Here is a 19,651-nt window from a genome sequence, read left to right as displayed (position 1 = left end):
TAAATAATACGAAACCGACTGAAAGCCATGAGTACCTTCTCTGCAAATTATCGAATAAGTCAATTTCACCCATTCGTTACGGGCATTACCATCTAACTAGACACCACTCCCAACACTCGAATACCATTCGAGAATAGTTTTTGCGAGATTCGATCGATTTCGTAAATGGGATACTCCGATGGTCGCTAGACTGTTGGCAGACAGGCGCCAACACTTGCATTCTTCTCGTTTTCTGGAACGAATATCGATTTCGACGTTTTGATAATCGCTCGCGATTCAGTGTCGTTGATGATTCATATTTCACAGACGGCAAGTTGCATTTGTCTGCGTTGCAGGTTCGCGTGACTTGTATTAAGAATCGTACCGACAAATAGCCGACGGTATTTCCGATGCTTCTTTGGTATGCGCGACTTTATACGGGAGAATAAACAGAATAAAGAACAATTGATAACATATTTAAAAGTGCATTTATTTAGTATGGATAATCAAAATTGTATTTAACATTGTCTAATACAAGGTTGTAGTCAACGATAAAAGTATATCGTTAATCATTTCACCATGAGTACAACCTGTAGAGAATAGAGAACATGGACATTTCACATGTCGGAAGTACTCCATTTGTAAGCTTCTTCCTGGCGAGCTACCATCGCGTTTTGTGTTTCGAACCATCGTTTTTCATATCCATTACTTCTGTCGACCCCATCCCACCGATGACCGGGTTTAATACCAAACCGATTTGGCATAAACGATCCTTCGTATTTTGGTCCATCTTAAAATTTATATAATTGCATATTATCGAAGAATAAATATAATTTGTAGAAAAAATATAAATTTATTATGTCTTTCCTTATTGCTGTGTCACGATTGACTGCTGTTATTTAGACAATCGCGATCGCATTACTTACGATCTATGCCTACTCGGATCGTAATAAATTAAACAACTACAGTGACAACCATTCTGACTTACTGATCGGTAAATTTCGTAAGTGAAGGACACGTCTCAGTTCGAACATTTTTATTCTCTGCGGATCCATCGTAAACTCTCACTAATCACAACTAATCATAGGCGTAATAAAGAACGTTTTTCTATCAACGTATTCGATTCGCGTACGCGTAAACCTAATCAGAGGGGCAAATCGAATTTTTATCCCACTTTTGAAAATTTGTGGGAAAAATATAAATTTATTGTGTCCTTTTTTATTGCTGTGTCACGACCGATAGCTGTTATTTAAACAATCGCGATCGCATTACATACGGCGCATGCCTACTTAAATCGCAATAAAATAAACAACTACAAATTATAACTGTGTTGTGTATTTATCAGTAAAAGCGTTTGGAAAAACAAGAATACTCCGACTACGTTAAGTTGCCGAGTGTCGACAAATTTGAGGGGACCGGAGCAAAGGAACTAGGCCGCTCGCTTCATCCAATACATATTAAGTAAGGTATCACAAAATCGGACATGGGAAACTTAAGTAGTTGTTCGATCGGTGTAATATTTCACTGTTACGCCAATCCATTCCAATTGTCATTTGGTCTCATCACTCTTATGTTTCTCTTTGACTTTCTTTGTCTCGCGATAAACTTTTGATGTGAGTTGCGCGGCCAATAACAAAAATACGCGTATTTTGAAACGAAGCGACGAATCTGATTCGACGGCAACTTAACGTGGTCGGTCTGTACTTTGCTATGACAAACATCATTCTACTACGAGATGTCGTCCTTCGTTACGCATGGTCTTTTAATTTATTAACTATTTTTAAAGATATGTAAAAAAATGGGGAGTTGAACGTTGAGTTTTTAAATTAATGCTCAATTGATAATTAGAATAAAATACTACTTCAAAAAATCCGACAATTATATTTTTCCAAAACAATAATAATAAAATTTAAAAACACGTATATAATTTACCTGGTTTTCTCTTTCCTTCTTTAATCTGCTTTTGCTTGATGTATTCCAGCATGGGATCACCTTCTCTTTCTTGTTCTCTAAGTGTCCTATCTAAGTCGGCATCATCTGCATATCTTGCTAATGGTTTACTCATTTCATATAGATCGTCTTTCAATTTTTCCTCGCGATCCTCTACTTGTTTTAACCTGATTTAATAAATACACTTTTAGAAACTTTTTTTACACTTTTAACTATATGAGAATTTTGTTTTCCAGATTTATCTCCAAGTTACTCACCCTTTACCCCATTTAGCATATTTTTCGTCCAATTCTGCTTGCCGTTTTTGTTTTTCACGTTTCTCGGCTGCTTCTGCTTCTAAATTACGTTTTCTACCAGTTTTAGTATCTCGTACAATCGTAGCCTGACCAATTCCGGTAACTTCTTTGCTGAGCTAAAGATAGTAAGCGTAATTTCTTTAGTTACTTTCAACATAAACTCATGAAAAGACAGAAAGTGTTTTGTTCTCATACCTTGCTGAAGTGTTCAGCTTCTCGTTTCTTATACGCCTCCGTTTCCTCTCGCAATGACCTTGCATCTTGTAGTCCAGCTTTTTTTCCATCTAATGTTTTCTTCATTCGATTTCCACTATCTACTGTATCATCTCTATATTTTGATTTTAATTTCTTGCCATCATAGCCATCTGTTACATACTTCTCCTTTCTGTGAGAGCTTTCCCCGTGCGACTGATGTTTCGAGTCGTACTTATCGTTCCATTTGTTCTTCTTAGACTTAAAAGAGTCTCTCGCATCTTCCTTAGAACTACTCCGACTTCTGTCTAATTCTCTGTTCTTTCTGCGAGGTGGACTAGTATCTCCATCATACCTTCTGGCTGTCCTAGAACTCTTCTCAGAATGTTTAAAAGTTCTGCTTTCTTTATATGAATTTGCATGCGAGACTCTGTATTTGTGTTGCCTGGCTGGACTTAAGTCATTGTATCTATTTTTTTTAGAGTCGAAATATGAACTTTTGTGCTTTTTACTTTGCCTAGGTGGACTAAGATCGGAATCATTGTTTTTGTCATTCCTATTAGAATTTGAGTGCGAGTTTATATGTTTCTCATGTCTTCTTGGTGGACTTAAATCTGAATCGGAATCTTTCCTTTGTTTTGAATTTCTTTTATCATATTCGTGTTTTTTACTTCTTCTTGGTGGGCTTAAATCTGAATCATAATTTATACTTTTTTTACTTCTTGGTGGACTCAACTCAGAATCAGAATCTTTCCTACTTTTTCGAGGAGGACTCATATCCGAATCACTGTTACTCATGTGTTTTATATTTTTCTGAGATACATGTTTACTTTTTCTAGGCAGACTTAAATCTGAGTCATAAATTTTAGATTGTCTGGGTGGACTCAAATCTGATTCAGATGATTTATCTCTTCTTTTTGTTTTCTTTCTCATTTTATTGGATAGAATATCAGGTTCTGAATTACTGTCACTATCACTAACATTCTGTGAAACTTTATGTTTGGAATTAGTATGCTTTTTAGATTTTCTTCTAGGTGGGCTGAAGTCACTGTTTCCTTCGCCATCTTCTTCTACACATGCTCTATTCTTTTTCTTTCGTTCAGATTTGGACATTCTTGGAGGAGACAAATCATCTTCCAAGTATTTCTTTTGTTTTCTAAGCAGAGTTGAATCATCGTCAGAGTTATTTCTTACTTTCTTAGATTGTTTATTTTTTTGATCTTGGCTGGTAATAGTTAGGTCTCCATCTTCGTTATCAGCTACAATTTTCCATCTTCTTTTATCTCCAAAATCAACTGGTCCTCGTTCATCCACTATACCAGCAATTTGAGGTGCATCCTCGGCAGAGATGAAAATATCAAATTCACTCTCATCGATTGGTCTCATATTCTTCAGGTCTATGTCATCATCAATGATCTTTACTCTGGAAAACACATCTCAAAATTTGTGTGAAGAAACGGACAACAATCTTCGTAGATTATTTACTATTTTCTAAAATTGTTCGAGTCGATTATCGGTCTTCAGGATAATTATATCACAGAATCAAGGAAAGAGTAACAAATAAATTGCTTCGTTTTGCAATTCGTGGTACAAAGGTTTTAAAATATTTCAATGTAAAATTCCAGGAGGACGTGCGAAACAATCAATATAACCTAAAACACAAGGGTTTCTTGTTGAAACTGTCGATGCAAAGTATGATATTCGCAAATTGTAACTTACGTTTTCGCACCCACTTTCGTCTTCTTCTTCTTCTTCTTTTTCTTATCGTCACCATCTCCCGAAGACAAATACTTTTTCAAATATTCTTTTTGATTTAGAACTTTCTTCTCCATTCTTGCTTTCAGCGTCCGCTTATTTGCGTCTATACCAGGGTCTATACGTTCTATAGCTTGGGTTCTGGTGCGCAATTGGGTACTTCAATATTTCTCATTGCGTACGTGCGATGGCACCAGTCATGCCAGAAATCACCAGAAACGAGCTCCGTTCAGCCGGCAGAGATGGGCAAAACCCTAGGCTTCGAATAAATCTGACAAGAGACACATCCAATTGTCACACACCGATTTTGATAAAATTTATGTGGTAGGTAGTTCTCAAAAAAATATTTGACACATATTTTTGTTGATCGGCAATCGTTCATATTGAAGGGGTGAAAACAGCCCCTAAAGTTGGAGGTGAATACAATGTTTTTTTTAAGTATCTTGAAAACTAGAGGAGCTAGGACAAAAATTTGTTTTCAAAAATATGCGTTTTTGAATGATTAATTTTCTCATATCAAAAGAAATTGTTTATTTATTTATTGGAGTAATTTATTTTTGAATAATTGTCGTTTTTTGTTAATATATGTTACTAAATATTGTTTCTCATTCGTGAAAATTTATATGTGTAAACTACAGGTCCAAATTAAGGATGCATGTTTTTGGAAATTTTGATTTTCACCATATAACAATAATAATTGTATTAAATGGGGAATTCTTTCTTCCGCGCCAAAAGTGTGGCTTCTTTATCATTTTTGTTTTCATAAAGTATGCAAGATTCTAATTTGAAAAGGTTATACACGTCTCTAGTATTATTTTAGAAAGATTTACAAATTTTTATGGAAAGATTTATCGACAAATATAAATGTTACATCCCGTTGTCCATGGCGCCGTAATGAAAAGGTTGGCCGTTGGTTGACTTGATTTCTACCGTTCAAATGAACTGAAGTAAATAAATCAATTGGCGTTTTATTCAATAGGAATGTCGTTATCCTACTGCGAAAAACAATATCAAATAAAATACTCAACCGGAGCTTTCCTGATCCAACCGCTAGATGGCGCCACCGGCGCGAAATTTGTGGCGACCTCTACTTCCACGAGACTCAAACGGAAAACGGAAAAACTCCAGGAAACGGCTATCGCCATCTTTTCCCAACTTTTTCTTCTTCCGAAAAGCGAAGGAGAAAGTCAGTTGGTGGATAGCGCTTGCAAAGAGAACATCAAAGAGAGTAAAAGAGATAAAGTCGTTTTTCTTGTAAAAATCTTAGAAAAAGTGTGTATAGTTTTTCCTGTATATAAACGTATAGTTCTTCTGTATATAATAAAAATAGTATAGCCGTGTGAAAACCGTGTACATAATATATGTATCCTTCCGCGCCTTCTAAATACGCACCTGCTTAAACGTCGATAAAATAGAATTCTATTACATCAATTAAACAGCCACGAATTCAAATTTTGCACATACTAATCGCCGAAAAACGTTTATAACTGTTTCATTTTAATCGAAATCGTATCAACAACGGTTCTTGAATGTTGCTAATAATCTATACTGTCTTTCACGAGTACCAAGGTCCATTATTTATATGCAAAAAGTTAACAAACCATAGAATAAAACGAATATTTCTAACGAAGTAACGTGTAGTCAAGACTTGAAACCTTCGGTGATCGTTTAATAAAAATCGAGATCGTAACAGAAATTTTTCTTGAATGTTGTGACGATCTATACTATCCTCTACGAGTCGTAAAAGTTAATAATTCATTTATAGAATGTAACAAACAATCGAGCGAAGCGAAAATTCTCACCGGAATCCTTGATGATTGCTTAATAACAATAAAAATCGTGACAAGAATGATCCTTGAGAGTTACTATCGTTCTATGTACTACTATACTACTATTTATCATCAATGGAAAAACCAATAAATTATTAACTAATTATGAAGGATTCTGAGTAAAAGAAAAACACGTTAACAATATTTTATTTGATATTGTTTTTCGCAGTAGGATAACGACATTCCTATTGAATAAAACGCCAATTGATTTATTTACTTCAGTTCATTTGAACGGTAGAAATCAAGTCAACCAACGGCCAACCTTTTCATTACGGCGCCATGAACAACGGGATGTAACATTTATATTTGTCGATAAATCTTTCCATAAAAATTTGTAAATCTTTCTAAAATAATACTAGAGACGTGTATAACCTTTTCAAATTAGAATCTTGCATACTTTATGAAAACAAAAATGATAAAGAAGCCACACTTTTGGCGCGGAAGAAAGAATTCCCCATTTAATACAATTATTATTGTTATATGGTGAAAATCAAAATTTCCAAAAACATGCATCCTTAATTTGAACCTGTAGTTTACACATATAAATTTTCACGAATGAGAAACAATATTTAGTAACATATATTAACAAAAAACGACAATTATTCAAAAATAAATTACTCCAATAAGTAAATAAACAATTTCTGTTGGTATGAGAAAATTAATCATTCAAAAACGCATATTTTTGAAAACAAATTTTTGTCCTAGCTCCTCTAGTTTTCAAGATACTTAAAAAAAACATTGTATTCACCTCCAACTTTAGGGGCTGTTTTCACCCCTTCAATATGAACGATTGCCGATCAACAAAAATACGTGTCAAATATTTTTTTGAGAACTACCTACCACATAAATTTTATCAAAATCGGTGTGTGACAATTGGATATGTTCCCTTCTTAGCATCTTTTCTTGTGTAAGGTTATTAAACAAAGTGTTTTGTTAAAAGCGAAATATTGAAATATTTTATGGGAGGATGGTGGCATTGCTCTTCATTTATTTCAAACTAAGTTATTAGAATTTTTAAAAGAAATACGCAGCACTAGCATTAAGAGAAAATTAAATGAGTTAATCCGGTGGCGATTATCTTTTCCAGGAAACTGCATCTCGTCGAATTATTTTCTAATCATTACCATGTCAATGAAATAAAACAAATATTGGTCCACAGTACAAGTATTTATTTATTCTGTACAAAAGTTGAGTTATAAAATATTATGTCCCCATTTTAGGTCTTGTTCTTAGTCTTGTATACCATGCCGTCTTGAGTTCGTTCGTATAATAACAATTATCGCCGCAGAGGACATTAACGTTTACGAGAAAGAAGCGATTTCGGTCTCCGGTTAATCCATGTTATACTAGCAAGTGAAGCAGAGAAACACGAGCATCGATTGATCGACAAGATTTTTCCCTAATTCCTGCATAAACGCCCGTGTCCTCGCGTGAACCTCGGGCTCACCGTGTACATATAAATCAAATCGACCTTTTAATTCGCATATTTATTCGCGTCATCAAAGGGTACAGCAAACGTGTACGCTACTTTGTGTGCATTCTTGTAATAAGTTTTCAAACGAGTGCGACAATACGTAGGCCTTTCAATACGGCTTCCTTCCATCGTTTCACGTGCTTCGTTACTTTTTTTCGTTATTTTTATTTTTCTAAATTTTTTCTTCTTATCTTTAAATCTTAGGACCGCGAGTTTTACCATTCCGCAGATGAGTGAGACAAACATTGCTTTTCGCCCGATTACAGTTTTTCCTTCCTCGTCCAGTTTCACCAAAGAACTTTAGCGTTAATTACCTTACATCGGTACGTCTTTGCCCATCATGATGGTTACCCTTTTTGTCTCCTTTTCTCCCATTTTGTTCCAAGTGATTACGTTCGCAATTTACACGCTTCGTTCACTCTTTCTTATTCCTTCTTTCATTCCACTTTTTTTTCCCCACAAGTTCATCCAATTCTCACGCAAAATCAATCGAACTTACTAATCAAATCGTTGCTCCGAATAAGAACTTAACGATAAATTCTCGGTTTAAAACGTTCTCGAAGGAAATGACACCGATTAGCGCTTAATTCTCGAAACTTAATACTAACTTTTCTCAACGTATATCTGCTTGTCGTTGCATTTTCGATCAGAAGTACCATTTGAAGGAAAAAAATACATTTGCAGTGTATTTTTTTTTTTTGGCAATTGAAGTGTAATATGCGCGTAGGACAAGACTTATCGAGTTAATCGCAAAAGGACAAGTATAGATAAGACAATTTCAACGTTACACGATGAGTGAAATTGTTATTTAATTGAAAATCTTCAATAAAGAATAAAAAATAAACTACTTTTTATTCATTCCTGGTTGCACGAACAAAGACTTATACGAGTAACTAACGAGTTCCATCAAAGAAATTGCTATTCTTTTGATTTTATTCGTTATTTATTATTCGAATATTTGTCCGTATCTATTAAACACCATTATTAATTGATTTCCTAGTTTTCTAAGCGGTACGAACGTTGAATCTCGTATAACATTTAGGATCGCGTGGAGAGTGTAAAGAGATTAATGACAAAGGATGAAATGGAAAGAAGTTAAAAAGCATTGGAAGTTGTGTTACATGTTACATCTGCCAATGGATTAGATAATAAAATTACCTACGTACGCAAACTTCTTAGTGACCTTGAATAGTCAATTAAGTTAGAACCAACTTTAACAATTTCGTATATCGACTTTAAGAATTCATGGCAAATTTAAAACTAAATAAATTGAGTTTTTCTATGATTGGCTGCTGTGCGCCATTGTCAATAATTGTAGAGAAGAGAGATATGTCAGTAATTAAATATACAGTGTTTAATATTGTTTTGTTGTTAAATACTTTTATGTTAAAATGCTTCGAATAAAATTGTTTTCTGTCACATTGAAAAAACTATTAATTGGTGGCTAGCCTCTTTGGTACCTTCACTTAGCAATTGTCGACAGGGCGGTAATTGTGGCACATTTTGAATTGGATACATTTCGAGAATAATATGTGCTACTAAAATTGCGTAATACGAGTATTGTTTCTCTAAAAAGAATGTGTCTTTGATAATCGGTAATTAAAGTTATTATTTATTTAAAAATATGTGTCGTTTTAACTTAAATTTGAAAACTTTTGGGCCAGTGTGGGTAAATTTTGTTTCAGCGTACAAACCAACATTGTAACACGCGTTGGTTTAACAAATGAAAAATAGTCACGCAACAATTTAATCGTTGCAAACACAGCATAATCTTTATTAAACGTTTCAACTATTGGTCTTGGTTCTCAACGGTATAATTATTTACAAAGTTGGATCTGCAAAATGAATAAAATATTAAAATTCAAATCTCTCTGTTATCTTCCTAATGTCTGTAATCTGTAACCTTAGTTGCATAGTTTTCCTTGCTTTACCAATTCCTTTTAAAATATTTGATTCATCTTTCAAGTCTAACTTCTCGAATGATTATACCGAAAAGGACCAAAGCAATAGGTTGAAGCTTCTATCGAAGATTAATCTATGCTTTTGTATGCCACGATTATTTACATTGTTTAATTTACTTTAAGCAGTGTATGTTTATACGTTTAATTGTCCTTTTGCTTGACGCGCGAGTCTTGTTCTACTTAACTTGTCAGACGCGAGTCACTTGGGTAAGTCGAGAGATTCGTTGTCTGTGAAGCATACACGGCTAAAAACCTTAGGGGAATGAATGGAGGCCTTAATTAATCGGATCGAATCGATTGAAACAAGTGGCATGGCCGCGTGCCCGTTGACGAACGTCGGGGGCAACGCGCCCCGAAACACAATCATCATTCTTTCTTCTCGGCATCGCGAATCGTGAGATTTCGGTATACTACACGCCGCCATAATTTTCCTAGTATTTATAACGCTTATGTACATTCGATCCCATAAAGCACACGACATCTGATACAGTCGACGAGACGGTTTGTTAACAATTACCACTCGGGTTACCGCTTCTATTTTCGTACGCAATTACCCAAACAATTTTACCCAATGCCTAACGTAGTATAAAGAAGTGTCATTGATATGTCCTGTATACAGGTAAAATAATTGAAACACATTTGGTCGATACTGGATGGGCCAGAATCAAACGATCAAACTTGGGCATGGTACTACGAGTAGCAATTGAAAACAATACGAATTAAGTTAAAAGGAAAGTAATACGAGGTACAAGAACAGCTTGACGGTGTTCATCCGTTGTGTACTAAGGACTTGAGTAATTTATTTGTCGTATAAAATGAAACTCTATACCAGTCGAGATGTGAACAAGTGTGTACTTATCTTCAATGCATTCGATCATTTTAATACTATTCGTTGACGTATTAATAAAAAAGAAAAAAACAAAAAACAAAACAGTATACTTTCCATCACATATGTAGATACGAGTAAAAAGCGTTTTGTTACACCATCTTCGGTTAAGTTTTTATTTGTCATAAAAGAAAATAAAAATACTGCGATCGAAGGTTTTGAAAATAAAGACATACTTATTGAGACGAACGAAGAATTCGACCCTCGAGTGAACAATTTATTTCCTTTGTGTAAGTAATAAATACCATTTTTTAACTTTTACAAAATTTAATTAAAGAACGACCAATTTATCTGTTAGTCCTCTACATGCCCACTCGAAGGTTAACTTTATTCATCCAAACGAAGTTGGATAGATCGAGAATAAATTTTTAAATTACCGTGATCTACGTAGAATTTCACGTTATTATTGCTAGCATTTCGAAAGAAAATGTTAATCGTATTCTGGTGTACCCTGTGCAAAATATTAAAAAGAGAAGTAGGGTGTGCAAGAAGTTGCGAATATTCACAATATAAAATTGACACGACGATTAATTTTGGATCGGCATTCGATACATCGATATTATGTGCTTTGCAAGATGTACTACTCGTGAATGTAGCGCGTTCATCCATGAGAGACGATGTTTTCGACTTTCGATGGAACGTGGAGTAATTAGTGTGATCGGTACCGAAAAACCCGCGAGTTTAAAAAATGCGATCGAACCGGACATCCGCTTTCGCTGCGAATTCTCGCATTCCTACCTTCCTTCACACGAACCTTCCCCATCTGACTTTTACATTCGTTCCGCAAGGTGGGACAACGAATTATTTACGAACTACGAGAATTCGTCAATCTTCCGAGGGCATCGACGACAATAATTGAAAATGGCAGTTTTCGGTTTACTCGACGCAAGAAGAACTCGCCTGAAGAGGAACCTTCGTTTGTGTCTGTGCGTTAGAACCCTTTAGAAATCGCTCGAAACACGTATGAACGCAACGACCGTCTGGAATTGTTTGCGATGCAACGAAACTTTGAATTTTAAAATAATCCCGATCCAATGTGCACGAATTCCTCTTGCGTCCCGTGCTTACAATCGTCTAAAATGTAATTACAGTAACGTTGAAAGATGCACACCTAACATCGATAAAATCTTTCTGAATAAATCAGCGCAACAAAGAGTGTGATGTATCAGAACTTGTTCTTGAACTGGTTTTCGCAAGCAGTTTTTCGAAATCATCGTCGCGTTTCTCACTCTTACAAAAAAATATACGTATTCTCGACGAACCCGAAGGATTCACCATGCACACGAATTTAATAGGCAAACGACGCTATCCTTTTTGTTGCTAGTTTTGTGTCAGAAACCCGTTAACTCCTTGTTGGCAGTGTCTTCATACATCAAATAAGATACTTTTACCACGGATCAACAAAAATTGATTTCCTTAGCCCTAAAATGACTTTTACGGACATTTGAGTCCCCTCTCGCATTTAAATTTCACCAGGCCCGGATCAAACGAATTTCTACTATCAACGGAAGAAAAATAATGATACTTGCAAAGAATATCGATCTACTTTTATTTATGGTAAAAATAAGAATACTATAAAATATAGGTTCGAATGGTCGCATAATAAAAGTAATCGATTATCTAACTAACGCTGCATACACAGAAAGGAACATTTGTGTCTGAAAGACGTGGCAGAAGCAATACAATTAATTTGAGATTCGTTTTCTTGCCACGTCATTTTAGAGTAGTTTTTACCGTAAATACTAATTCGTTAGGTAATATATTATAATATTTACATTTCTCGTTTCCCAAATATTTAACATAGCTATTTACATGCTGGTAAAATAGTTGTAATTAAATTAAGTAGAAGTTTATAATCAATAGAAGGAAAGTGATAAATAATCTAAACATTTATGGGATCAAACGAGTTTCTAAAAGTCTTCCTAGGGTTACTACACGCGAGTTCATTAAATCAGAATAAAATTTACACGTTAGTTAAAGCACGTAATTTTAAGACACGTTATTTTTCCTAAGATTCGTGCACCAACATTGCCAACAATAAAGATGGTTAAAGCTCCTGTTGGTATTCGATAGGAAGTGCACGACACATGATTTTCTTGAACTCTCGTAACATTCGACATCGTGAATCCTTCGGTTCGCGCAACTCACGCAAAAGTGCCCAGTATGGCCGATAGCATTAAACGCAAAAAAGGAAACTTTCTCATCGAATCCGCGAACTAGTGCTCGATACCCTGGTCTGAACCGCGTGGAACGTGAATCGCAGGCATCTCGTCCAGTCCAGAGATAGGTAAAGCTTTATTCGAACAGAAGACAAATTTTGTATCCAAAATAATCCAATTGTAATCTTGTTTCGCATAGGTATGTGTTGAAGATAATTCATTTGTAAATCTCTCTTTAAATAATTTAAGTAAGTTGCTGAAAGAGGTTTAGGCCTTGACCGATCAAGGAGTCAAATATTTCTCTGTTATCGCGATTTAATGAAAAATACCAATAAAAAAAGGACGAACCCTTTATTTAATATTTGTTACTTGACATTTTTATGTAGATAAGAATATCGAATCTTTGCCCATCTCTGTCGTCCACCGAGAGCATTCTCCTTTTTGTACTAAACGATTCGAGACGACTCGTGCAAGGTACTTTCAAAACGAAACGCGTCGACACCGACGTCCGTCCGCGGCCGCCGCGGCGTCGACGTACTCTGGTGTGTGTGTGTGTGTGTGTGTGTGTGTGTGTGTGTTGCGTGCTGTGTGTCAGTGTTGCGTGTGTATAGGGGGGACGCCCGGTCGTCCTGTCCGGCATTTTACTTTTCTCCAGTTACTTTTTTGTTTCTTTTGTTTACTTTCGTTTTCCATCGATATATGTGACCGTATATCGACATACATAATACAATATACCTATATAAATCGCACGACGCCGACGAATCTACGCTCAGACGTCGTCGACACTCTTCTATCTTCCTCTCTTCATCTTGTGAGCTTACGCACGTGCGCTTTTCGTCGCGTGCCCGTCGAGATCGCGTCATTTGCATGTTTTCTTCTGTGTTTACATGTACATATGTTAAGTACTTATGTGTGTTTATGCTTGGAGTAGATGTCTTTTCTTTTTTGCTCGGCCCACAATGAATTTCGGCGACGCTGTTTGTGCCACGATGTGTGCCAACGTGTATGTTGTGTGTGCGTGTATGTGTGTACGTGATGTATGTGTGTCTTGCATGTACTTTATAAAGATCGATTTTTACGTTTACTCTGTTACGGTTAGCTGCAATTTTTTTGTCGATTATGTGTCTTTTTTCCGGTTTTTTTTTGTCTGCTTGGACTGTTTAAACACTATTTCGCTACAAGTGGACTACCATTATGAAATTCTACACTACTTTGTATTGTATTGTATTGTAATGCTTTGTAATGAACGACTGTACTGTACTGAACGTGCATACTGGTGAGCACACGCAATCTATAAGATCCCGCCTCACGGATGCCACACGTGCACCGCGTTACTGTTTCCTTATCTTTTGCTTTCCTTTTTATTTAACGTCATCCGTGTTCCTATAACTATTGAAACAATTTTCTGCGCTTAAGCTGAAAAATAACACTATTCACTCGTCAGACGGTTAACTAATTGTCATTGACATCACCGTCGATAAAGACTTTACACTCCAACAATTTGTTTAAAATATTTAGCAATTTCGCCATGTAGCTTCTGAAAATTTAAAATATTCGTTTCCCAACTAAAATTTATATATGTCTACGATTGAAATTTTATTTATTCGTTTTATTAATTCATTTTGTTGCCATATAAATACGACTCGAGTGGAGTCCGGTATTTCGCCGTAAAGGCGCTAGAGGAGTGCACAAGATTAATTTCAAAAAATGACTGTCTATTGCATATGGATTAATGGATCGAAACTACGTATATCGTAAACTACGTTCGATTACGAGCGAATGTATCGTGTGTCTTGAAGGAAAAATATACACGGTGCTGCAATAACGCGGCGCCCCGTATGTCTTCTGTGATCGCGATTGTATTGTGTCATGTAATGTACCTGTTACAAAATTAATATATGCAACGTGAGAGAATTCATGACCTGGCTAAAAAGTGTGGTTCTGTATTCAAACGTTCTCGTTTAATTAGTACTTGTGTTCTCGGTTATGAGTAATAATCATACTTTAATAATAACCACTTCGTGTGTTTCCATTTTGTTAAAAATCTTAGACATCAACGTACATTCACTTTTATAATAAATCGATATTAGAAACCTATCCTCGTTACTTGCTATGCATTTTAATATAAATTTCATCGTGTTATCGTTATTGATCGTAATCTTTCATTTATATTTACAACGACGTACCTACGAAATCATCTCGATCCCTTTTTACGCTCAATAATCCGCGGCCGTGTCGATTCGACGCGGTGGATATAATCGATTCTCATGCTTTTACTGTTCTTTTTTTTTTTCTTTTACTTTTCTCGTTACTTAGTTTCGATTCAGTTTCTTTACCCTCTGTCTTGAGAAGAGAGGAACAAGTCCTTCGCGTACGCAACGAGAGTACGTGTTGGTATCTTCCATGAAGACCTCTAACCCTCTTTGACATTGTTCCTGAACACGCACACGAGAGGATAACACAATGAAATAGCGAAAACGAATAATAAAAATCGCAGTGGTGGCTGTGGTGGGACTAGGGACGTCTTTGAAATCAAACGTGAAACCTGTTCCTCGTTTTGTTCTTCGCGGATATATTCGAAACCGTGCTGCAGGCACGCGTGTACGCGATTAATGGATAAAGGCTAAACCCTCAACACGCGATTTAATTAACTGCTCGGCGGTACAATCGCATCCGTCGAGATTATCCGTGTCTTTAATTCTCTAATATCGAATATCTACATATACTTTGCAATAACCATTTAAATACTTCAGACGATGCTTATCTCTGTTCGTAGTTGAGACAAAATTTGACTAATACGTCCGACATTGAAAAATGATATCTTTTAAACGTTCTCCCGCGTAATTTTGTGCGCTAAATTAAATAACGTAAACAATTTTTTACTAGAGAGATTCAATCGCTAAATTCATTCCATTACTTGATTTTCAATTTAAAAATTGTTTTCATAAATTTGAACTACCCCGGGGTTTCTTTTTAAAACACTTTTGAAACGTATACGTTATGGATCAAAATTATGTCTAAAGATGTTGAATCCACCCCAATTCCGGGTTGGAAGTTACGAATGCCTCTCGAATACGACCTTCTCATTTAAAGAAACTGAATATTACATTATTTTATAAGAAATGTTCAACGATGAAAGCTTTGTTCATCTATGTATTCAGCTAGCCAAAAGGAGTCAGATAATATCCACATTGTGCGCGTTTGACGTTACCGACTTTTTCGGTAAAGTTTTTTAATCCAGCTCTATTCATAGTTTTGATATTCAAGAGTGCTCCTACTTGTCGTTATTGACTATTTTTTAGCAAATTTTTGCAAGAATCGGTAGAACTTTATTTCCAGGCAAAACATTATTTCATGTTTTGAGTCGACGCATGAAATAATCCAAGAAAAAAGAATCGTTCTCCAATGTCGACTATATTGGCCAAATTTACCAGGGTTAAAAGAATATGTTTCGAGGAGCAGAGCTTCACGTGATCGGTGACTGGTGTGGATGGGGTGCTTTGGAATGGATCGGGTCGAAACAAAAAGAAGGAAAGAAAATAAAAATGAATTGCAGTGAGTGACCTTGTCTATTTTCTATCGATAGTTCGAGTCTATATTATTGTTATACTGTATTCACCTATCGTCCGTAAGAATGAGTACCATTCACATGGATCTATGTAACTTTGCTGCATTGCTATTGCATTTATGTAAATCGTTTACGGATTTCCGTTGGTCTGATTAAATTCGCTATCGAGACGATCGGTGATTCGTTCGCGCTTGGTGCAGTCCTTCGATACGTCCACGATTCGAGGCTGCAACTGCTGCTATGTATCGTTGATCGCATCATCGTATTATCGAAACGTAAAACCGCGCTTTGTATAGTGCGCGTCCGTCTGCGAAACAAAACTCTGAGACCCGCAAAGCGAAGTTGTAACGAGAACATTTTGTACATACAATACAATCGCGTGAATGCTCCTACTGTGAGGGTAACGAACAACATCTAGGGGTGGTTCGTGACGCTATAGACAACTGATATACGCTGAGGCGTTTCGAACGCTTTACAATGTGCAGGTGATTGTCTTTGGGTTTTCGATTTGCGGGTTGGTCAGCGGTCTGAACAATTCTACGACTAGAGAAACTAAACAAAGAAAAAAGTGTAACCTCGTTGACATAACAAAACGAAAGGAAAACAAGTGCGAACCGTGGACACGAGTATCGTCGCGACTGCTACCCTTTCATCGATCGCTCGGTACGATTACGGATTGCTATTGCGATTAACACATAGGGGTGTGGGGGGCGTAGAAGTACAAATTGTGTAAACAGACAGGCGAACGGACAGACAGACAAACAGACGTTGGATCGGAGGCATGTAATACTTAGGCTTACAATACTGTAATGGATAACATTATACACGCATTCAATTTCCGACGTTCCCTTTCAACATTTTTTCCGGCTGATCGTTGTCATTGATTTTCCACCGATTTGTCGGCGCAGTATTAAGGGCGATGAACCATCAATGAACAATGAAAACGAGTCGGTCAATCGAGCAGCCTTCAGGATACATTTCATTTTTTTTTTTTTATTATCTACGATTCGGAATTAGGGGGTCTCTTTTTCTCTCGTACTCTCTCGTTCTGCCTCATACGATATACCTATCTCTCTCCGCACACTCGTATTTACAATAATTCGTTACTCTAGTTGCCGTTCAATTGATCTCTTTCCCTTGGCCAACGCGGGACGACAACTTCTGCTCGCCGTTCTTCTTTTCCTTGTGTCCTCGAACGATCTTCAGCCATCGTACGCACGTTTCTTTTTACGCCGGAAATAATCGTATACGCTTTAAGCTCCGTTCACAATGACATCCAAGCACTACGCTCGTCGCATCGATTACAATTTATGCTCGCCGTTGCGGAATAGCAGTACAAACATTCGTCAATTACGGTCAATCGCGCGAAATTTGTTACAGAAACATCTCGCTCTTCGATCGAATCGTTAGCGATACTCCATCGGGAATCACCTACTTGTTTGTGTTTCGTCGGCTCGAGTAACCGTCTACTCGGTTGGGAGCTGTGAAAACAAAAATCGGGTGGTCGGACTATAAGGCCGTGCCGCATGCGTATCGACGTGACTACTAATGGGCTCGAAACGCTTTTCTACTCTTTAATGCGTCTTTACGAGAGTATTGCCGATAGGTTAATGAAATTTTCTTGCCGAACGTAGGCTCGACAGACCTTACACGAAGTATTTTTAATTATATCCTGACAGCGAGATAAACAAGATCACGTGACTGTATCAAGACCGAAACTAGCAGTAGGATATTCTCCAAATAGATACAGTTATAGTAGAACTTATGAAAGATGCTATTTATATGTATGTTACAGTTATAACGCGAACATATTCAATGTATAGATTCACTGTAGTTCACGATTTTAACTGTAACACTCATGTAAATATTAATAGCAACGAATCGCTGTACAATTCTATATGTACTATATTTAAAAAAAAAAAACCTCACAAATTAATTAATATTATCTTCGCAAAAATATAATGAAAAATATAACTAATTGCAAGTTTTATTAGCATCGGACACATCGATAGGCGTTCGACACGAGATACTCGTTATCGTATCTATTATTTGAGTTCGACCAGTCCCGAGAAGAAATTCTTGGCCGATCCTCCGTTCATGATAACTAAAGGTCCCATTTTGTCTATCACGAAGAGAGGCAGTTCCGTACAACGTATGGTACGAACGACGATTTCGCATTCCAGAGGGAGGCGCGCGTGACAGATGCGAGAACGACCAATCCCGTATTGGCAGTAACGTGATTTGAAGTTTGGAATAACGTTTATAGGACAACGACGCGTGACACGTGATGCATTGTCGTGGCAATGATGTCGTCGCGCGATTCGATTCGAGATACTTGACGTTTGCTATGACTATTGGCAGTACTGCGTTCGGCAGAAATGTAGATCCGGTTGATCGTCGGCAGTAGACGCGTATTGACAAGCTTTCATGACAATTGACTGCCATCGCATCGTAAACGGAACTTCAACGTTCGCGAATAGGGCGTACGTGGGGACAGCTCCGAGCGGCGTTGCGTGTAACGATCGTGTGACCACCCGTGCATGTATACATGTAATCCCGTACGTTTTACAAATAAATGCGACCTGCACGCGCGTACGTACTGTTGGTACGCTGTATGGAAACGAAGTATCTGCGTAACAGCGGACAATAAATAGAGTATGAAAAAAAAAAACAACAGAGGCAACAAAGACCGAAGAGAACGATGTAGTACGAAGGACGATACAATTGGAACCGACGATCGCATGGCCGATTGGTTGGAACCAGGGCTGGATTAAGGCAAAGCCTTTTGAGCCTACAGCGCAGAAGGTTTACAGAGATTAACCCTTGGGTTACTGTGTACTATATTACAACGAAAGGACTTCCGGTAAATTCGACCTATAACGACATTATGTCCATACGGTAGAAAGTAGAGCAAATCTTTACATTATTACATTTTTGAACTACTCGAAAAGAATATGAGTTCTTTGTAGTATTTTTTTTTATTTATTGTATCTATTATCGAGAATCAACACTCGTTTCCGATGATACATGTTTGGATAGCAAACTACCAGCTGCTTGTTTTGACAAATTATTTTGGTTAAAAATGTAATAATAAATAACGATTCAAGAATCTACACAGTCTTAATCTAGCGCTGGTTCGAGCAACGTATACGAGGAAAACTAAAAGAAGAAGAAAACAACGAACGGTGGATGATGATCCGATGATGACAGGGGGGCGTGAACTCATCGTTAATGCTCGCGTCATGTCGTTTTACCCCGCCGAATACGTAATTTATTCGCTATTGAAATTTGATATTTTTACTAGTAAATATAGAATATCGAGTTGTGATTATTCGTAGCGTAATGATAGCGGATAATAAATATAATACAGATCTATAGATAGAGTTCGGTAATGTACAACTATAATACAAAAATTTCATTTTTCGTTTCTCGCTCCGCGACCAGTCTCTCTTTCACGCATTAATCATGCTTTCTTACGCTCCTCCTCGCTCGTTTTTTTTTCGACGATTTCCGAGCAAAGCGAGGAATATCGGAATTTCTCGACAGGTCGACGAAACTTCACTCGTTCATCGAATAGCGTCACGGTTTTTCGAGAAACCGTG

The 19,651-nt window shown here is 36.8% G+C and overlaps 1 protein-coding gene across 2 annotated transcripts; it reads right to left on the bottom strand.

Moving 5' to 3' along the window:
* Positions 1 to 448: 448 nt before the first annotated feature.
* Positions 449 to 4,290, bottom strand: LOC128891213 (BUD13 homolog). 2 transcript variants are annotated; one of them, XM_054150548.1, is made up of 5 exons: positions 4,137 to 4,290; positions 2,421 to 3,840; positions 2,187 to 2,341; positions 1,912 to 2,096; positions 449 to 769 (listed from the first exon to the last, which is right to left on the bottom strand). In XM_054150548.1, exons 1-5 carry the CDS (start codon positions 4,247 to 4,249, stop codon positions 597 to 599), a joined length of 2,046 nt encoding a protein of 681 aa, XP_054006523.1. In that variant the 5' UTR covers positions 4,250 to 4,290; the 3' UTR covers positions 449 to 596. The 2 variants fall into 2 exon arrangements, with proteins under 2 accessions (XP_054006523.1, XP_054006524.1); XM_054150549.1 differs by having other exon boundaries at positions 2,421 to 4,069; positions 4,137 to 4,277.
* Between the last annotated feature and the right edge of the window lie 15,361 nt (positions 4,291 to 19,651).

This window comes from Hylaeus anthracinus, unplaced genomic scaffold (assembly GCF_026225885.1).
Source record: "Hylaeus anthracinus isolate JK02 unplaced genomic scaffold, UHH_iyHylAnth1.0_haploid 12001, whole genome shotgun sequence".
Lineage (NCBI taxonomy): Eukaryota > Metazoa > Arthropoda > Insecta > Hymenoptera > Colletidae > Hylaeus > Hylaeus anthracinus.
Note: the sequence above shows the minus strand (reverse complement) of the source record. Positions and strands in the feature narration are given on the sequence as shown.

What these genes read in the sequence shown, in the direction of transcription:
- LOC128891213 (XM_054150548.1), bottom strand. Translation starts at nt 4,249, where the DNA reads ATGGAGAAGAAAGTTCTAAATCAAAAAGAATATTTGAAAAAGTATTTG. An exon ending in ACGAAAGTGGGTGCGAAAAC is followed by an intron (nt 3,841 to 4,136) that starts GTAAGTTACAAT and finishes TGTGTTTTCCAG; the next exon opens with AGTAAAGATCATTGATGATG. An exon ending in AGAAGGAAAGAGAAAACCAG is followed by an intron (nt 770 to 1,911) that starts GTAAATTATATA and finishes ATAAATTTTAAG; the next exon opens with ATGGACCAAAATACGAAGGA.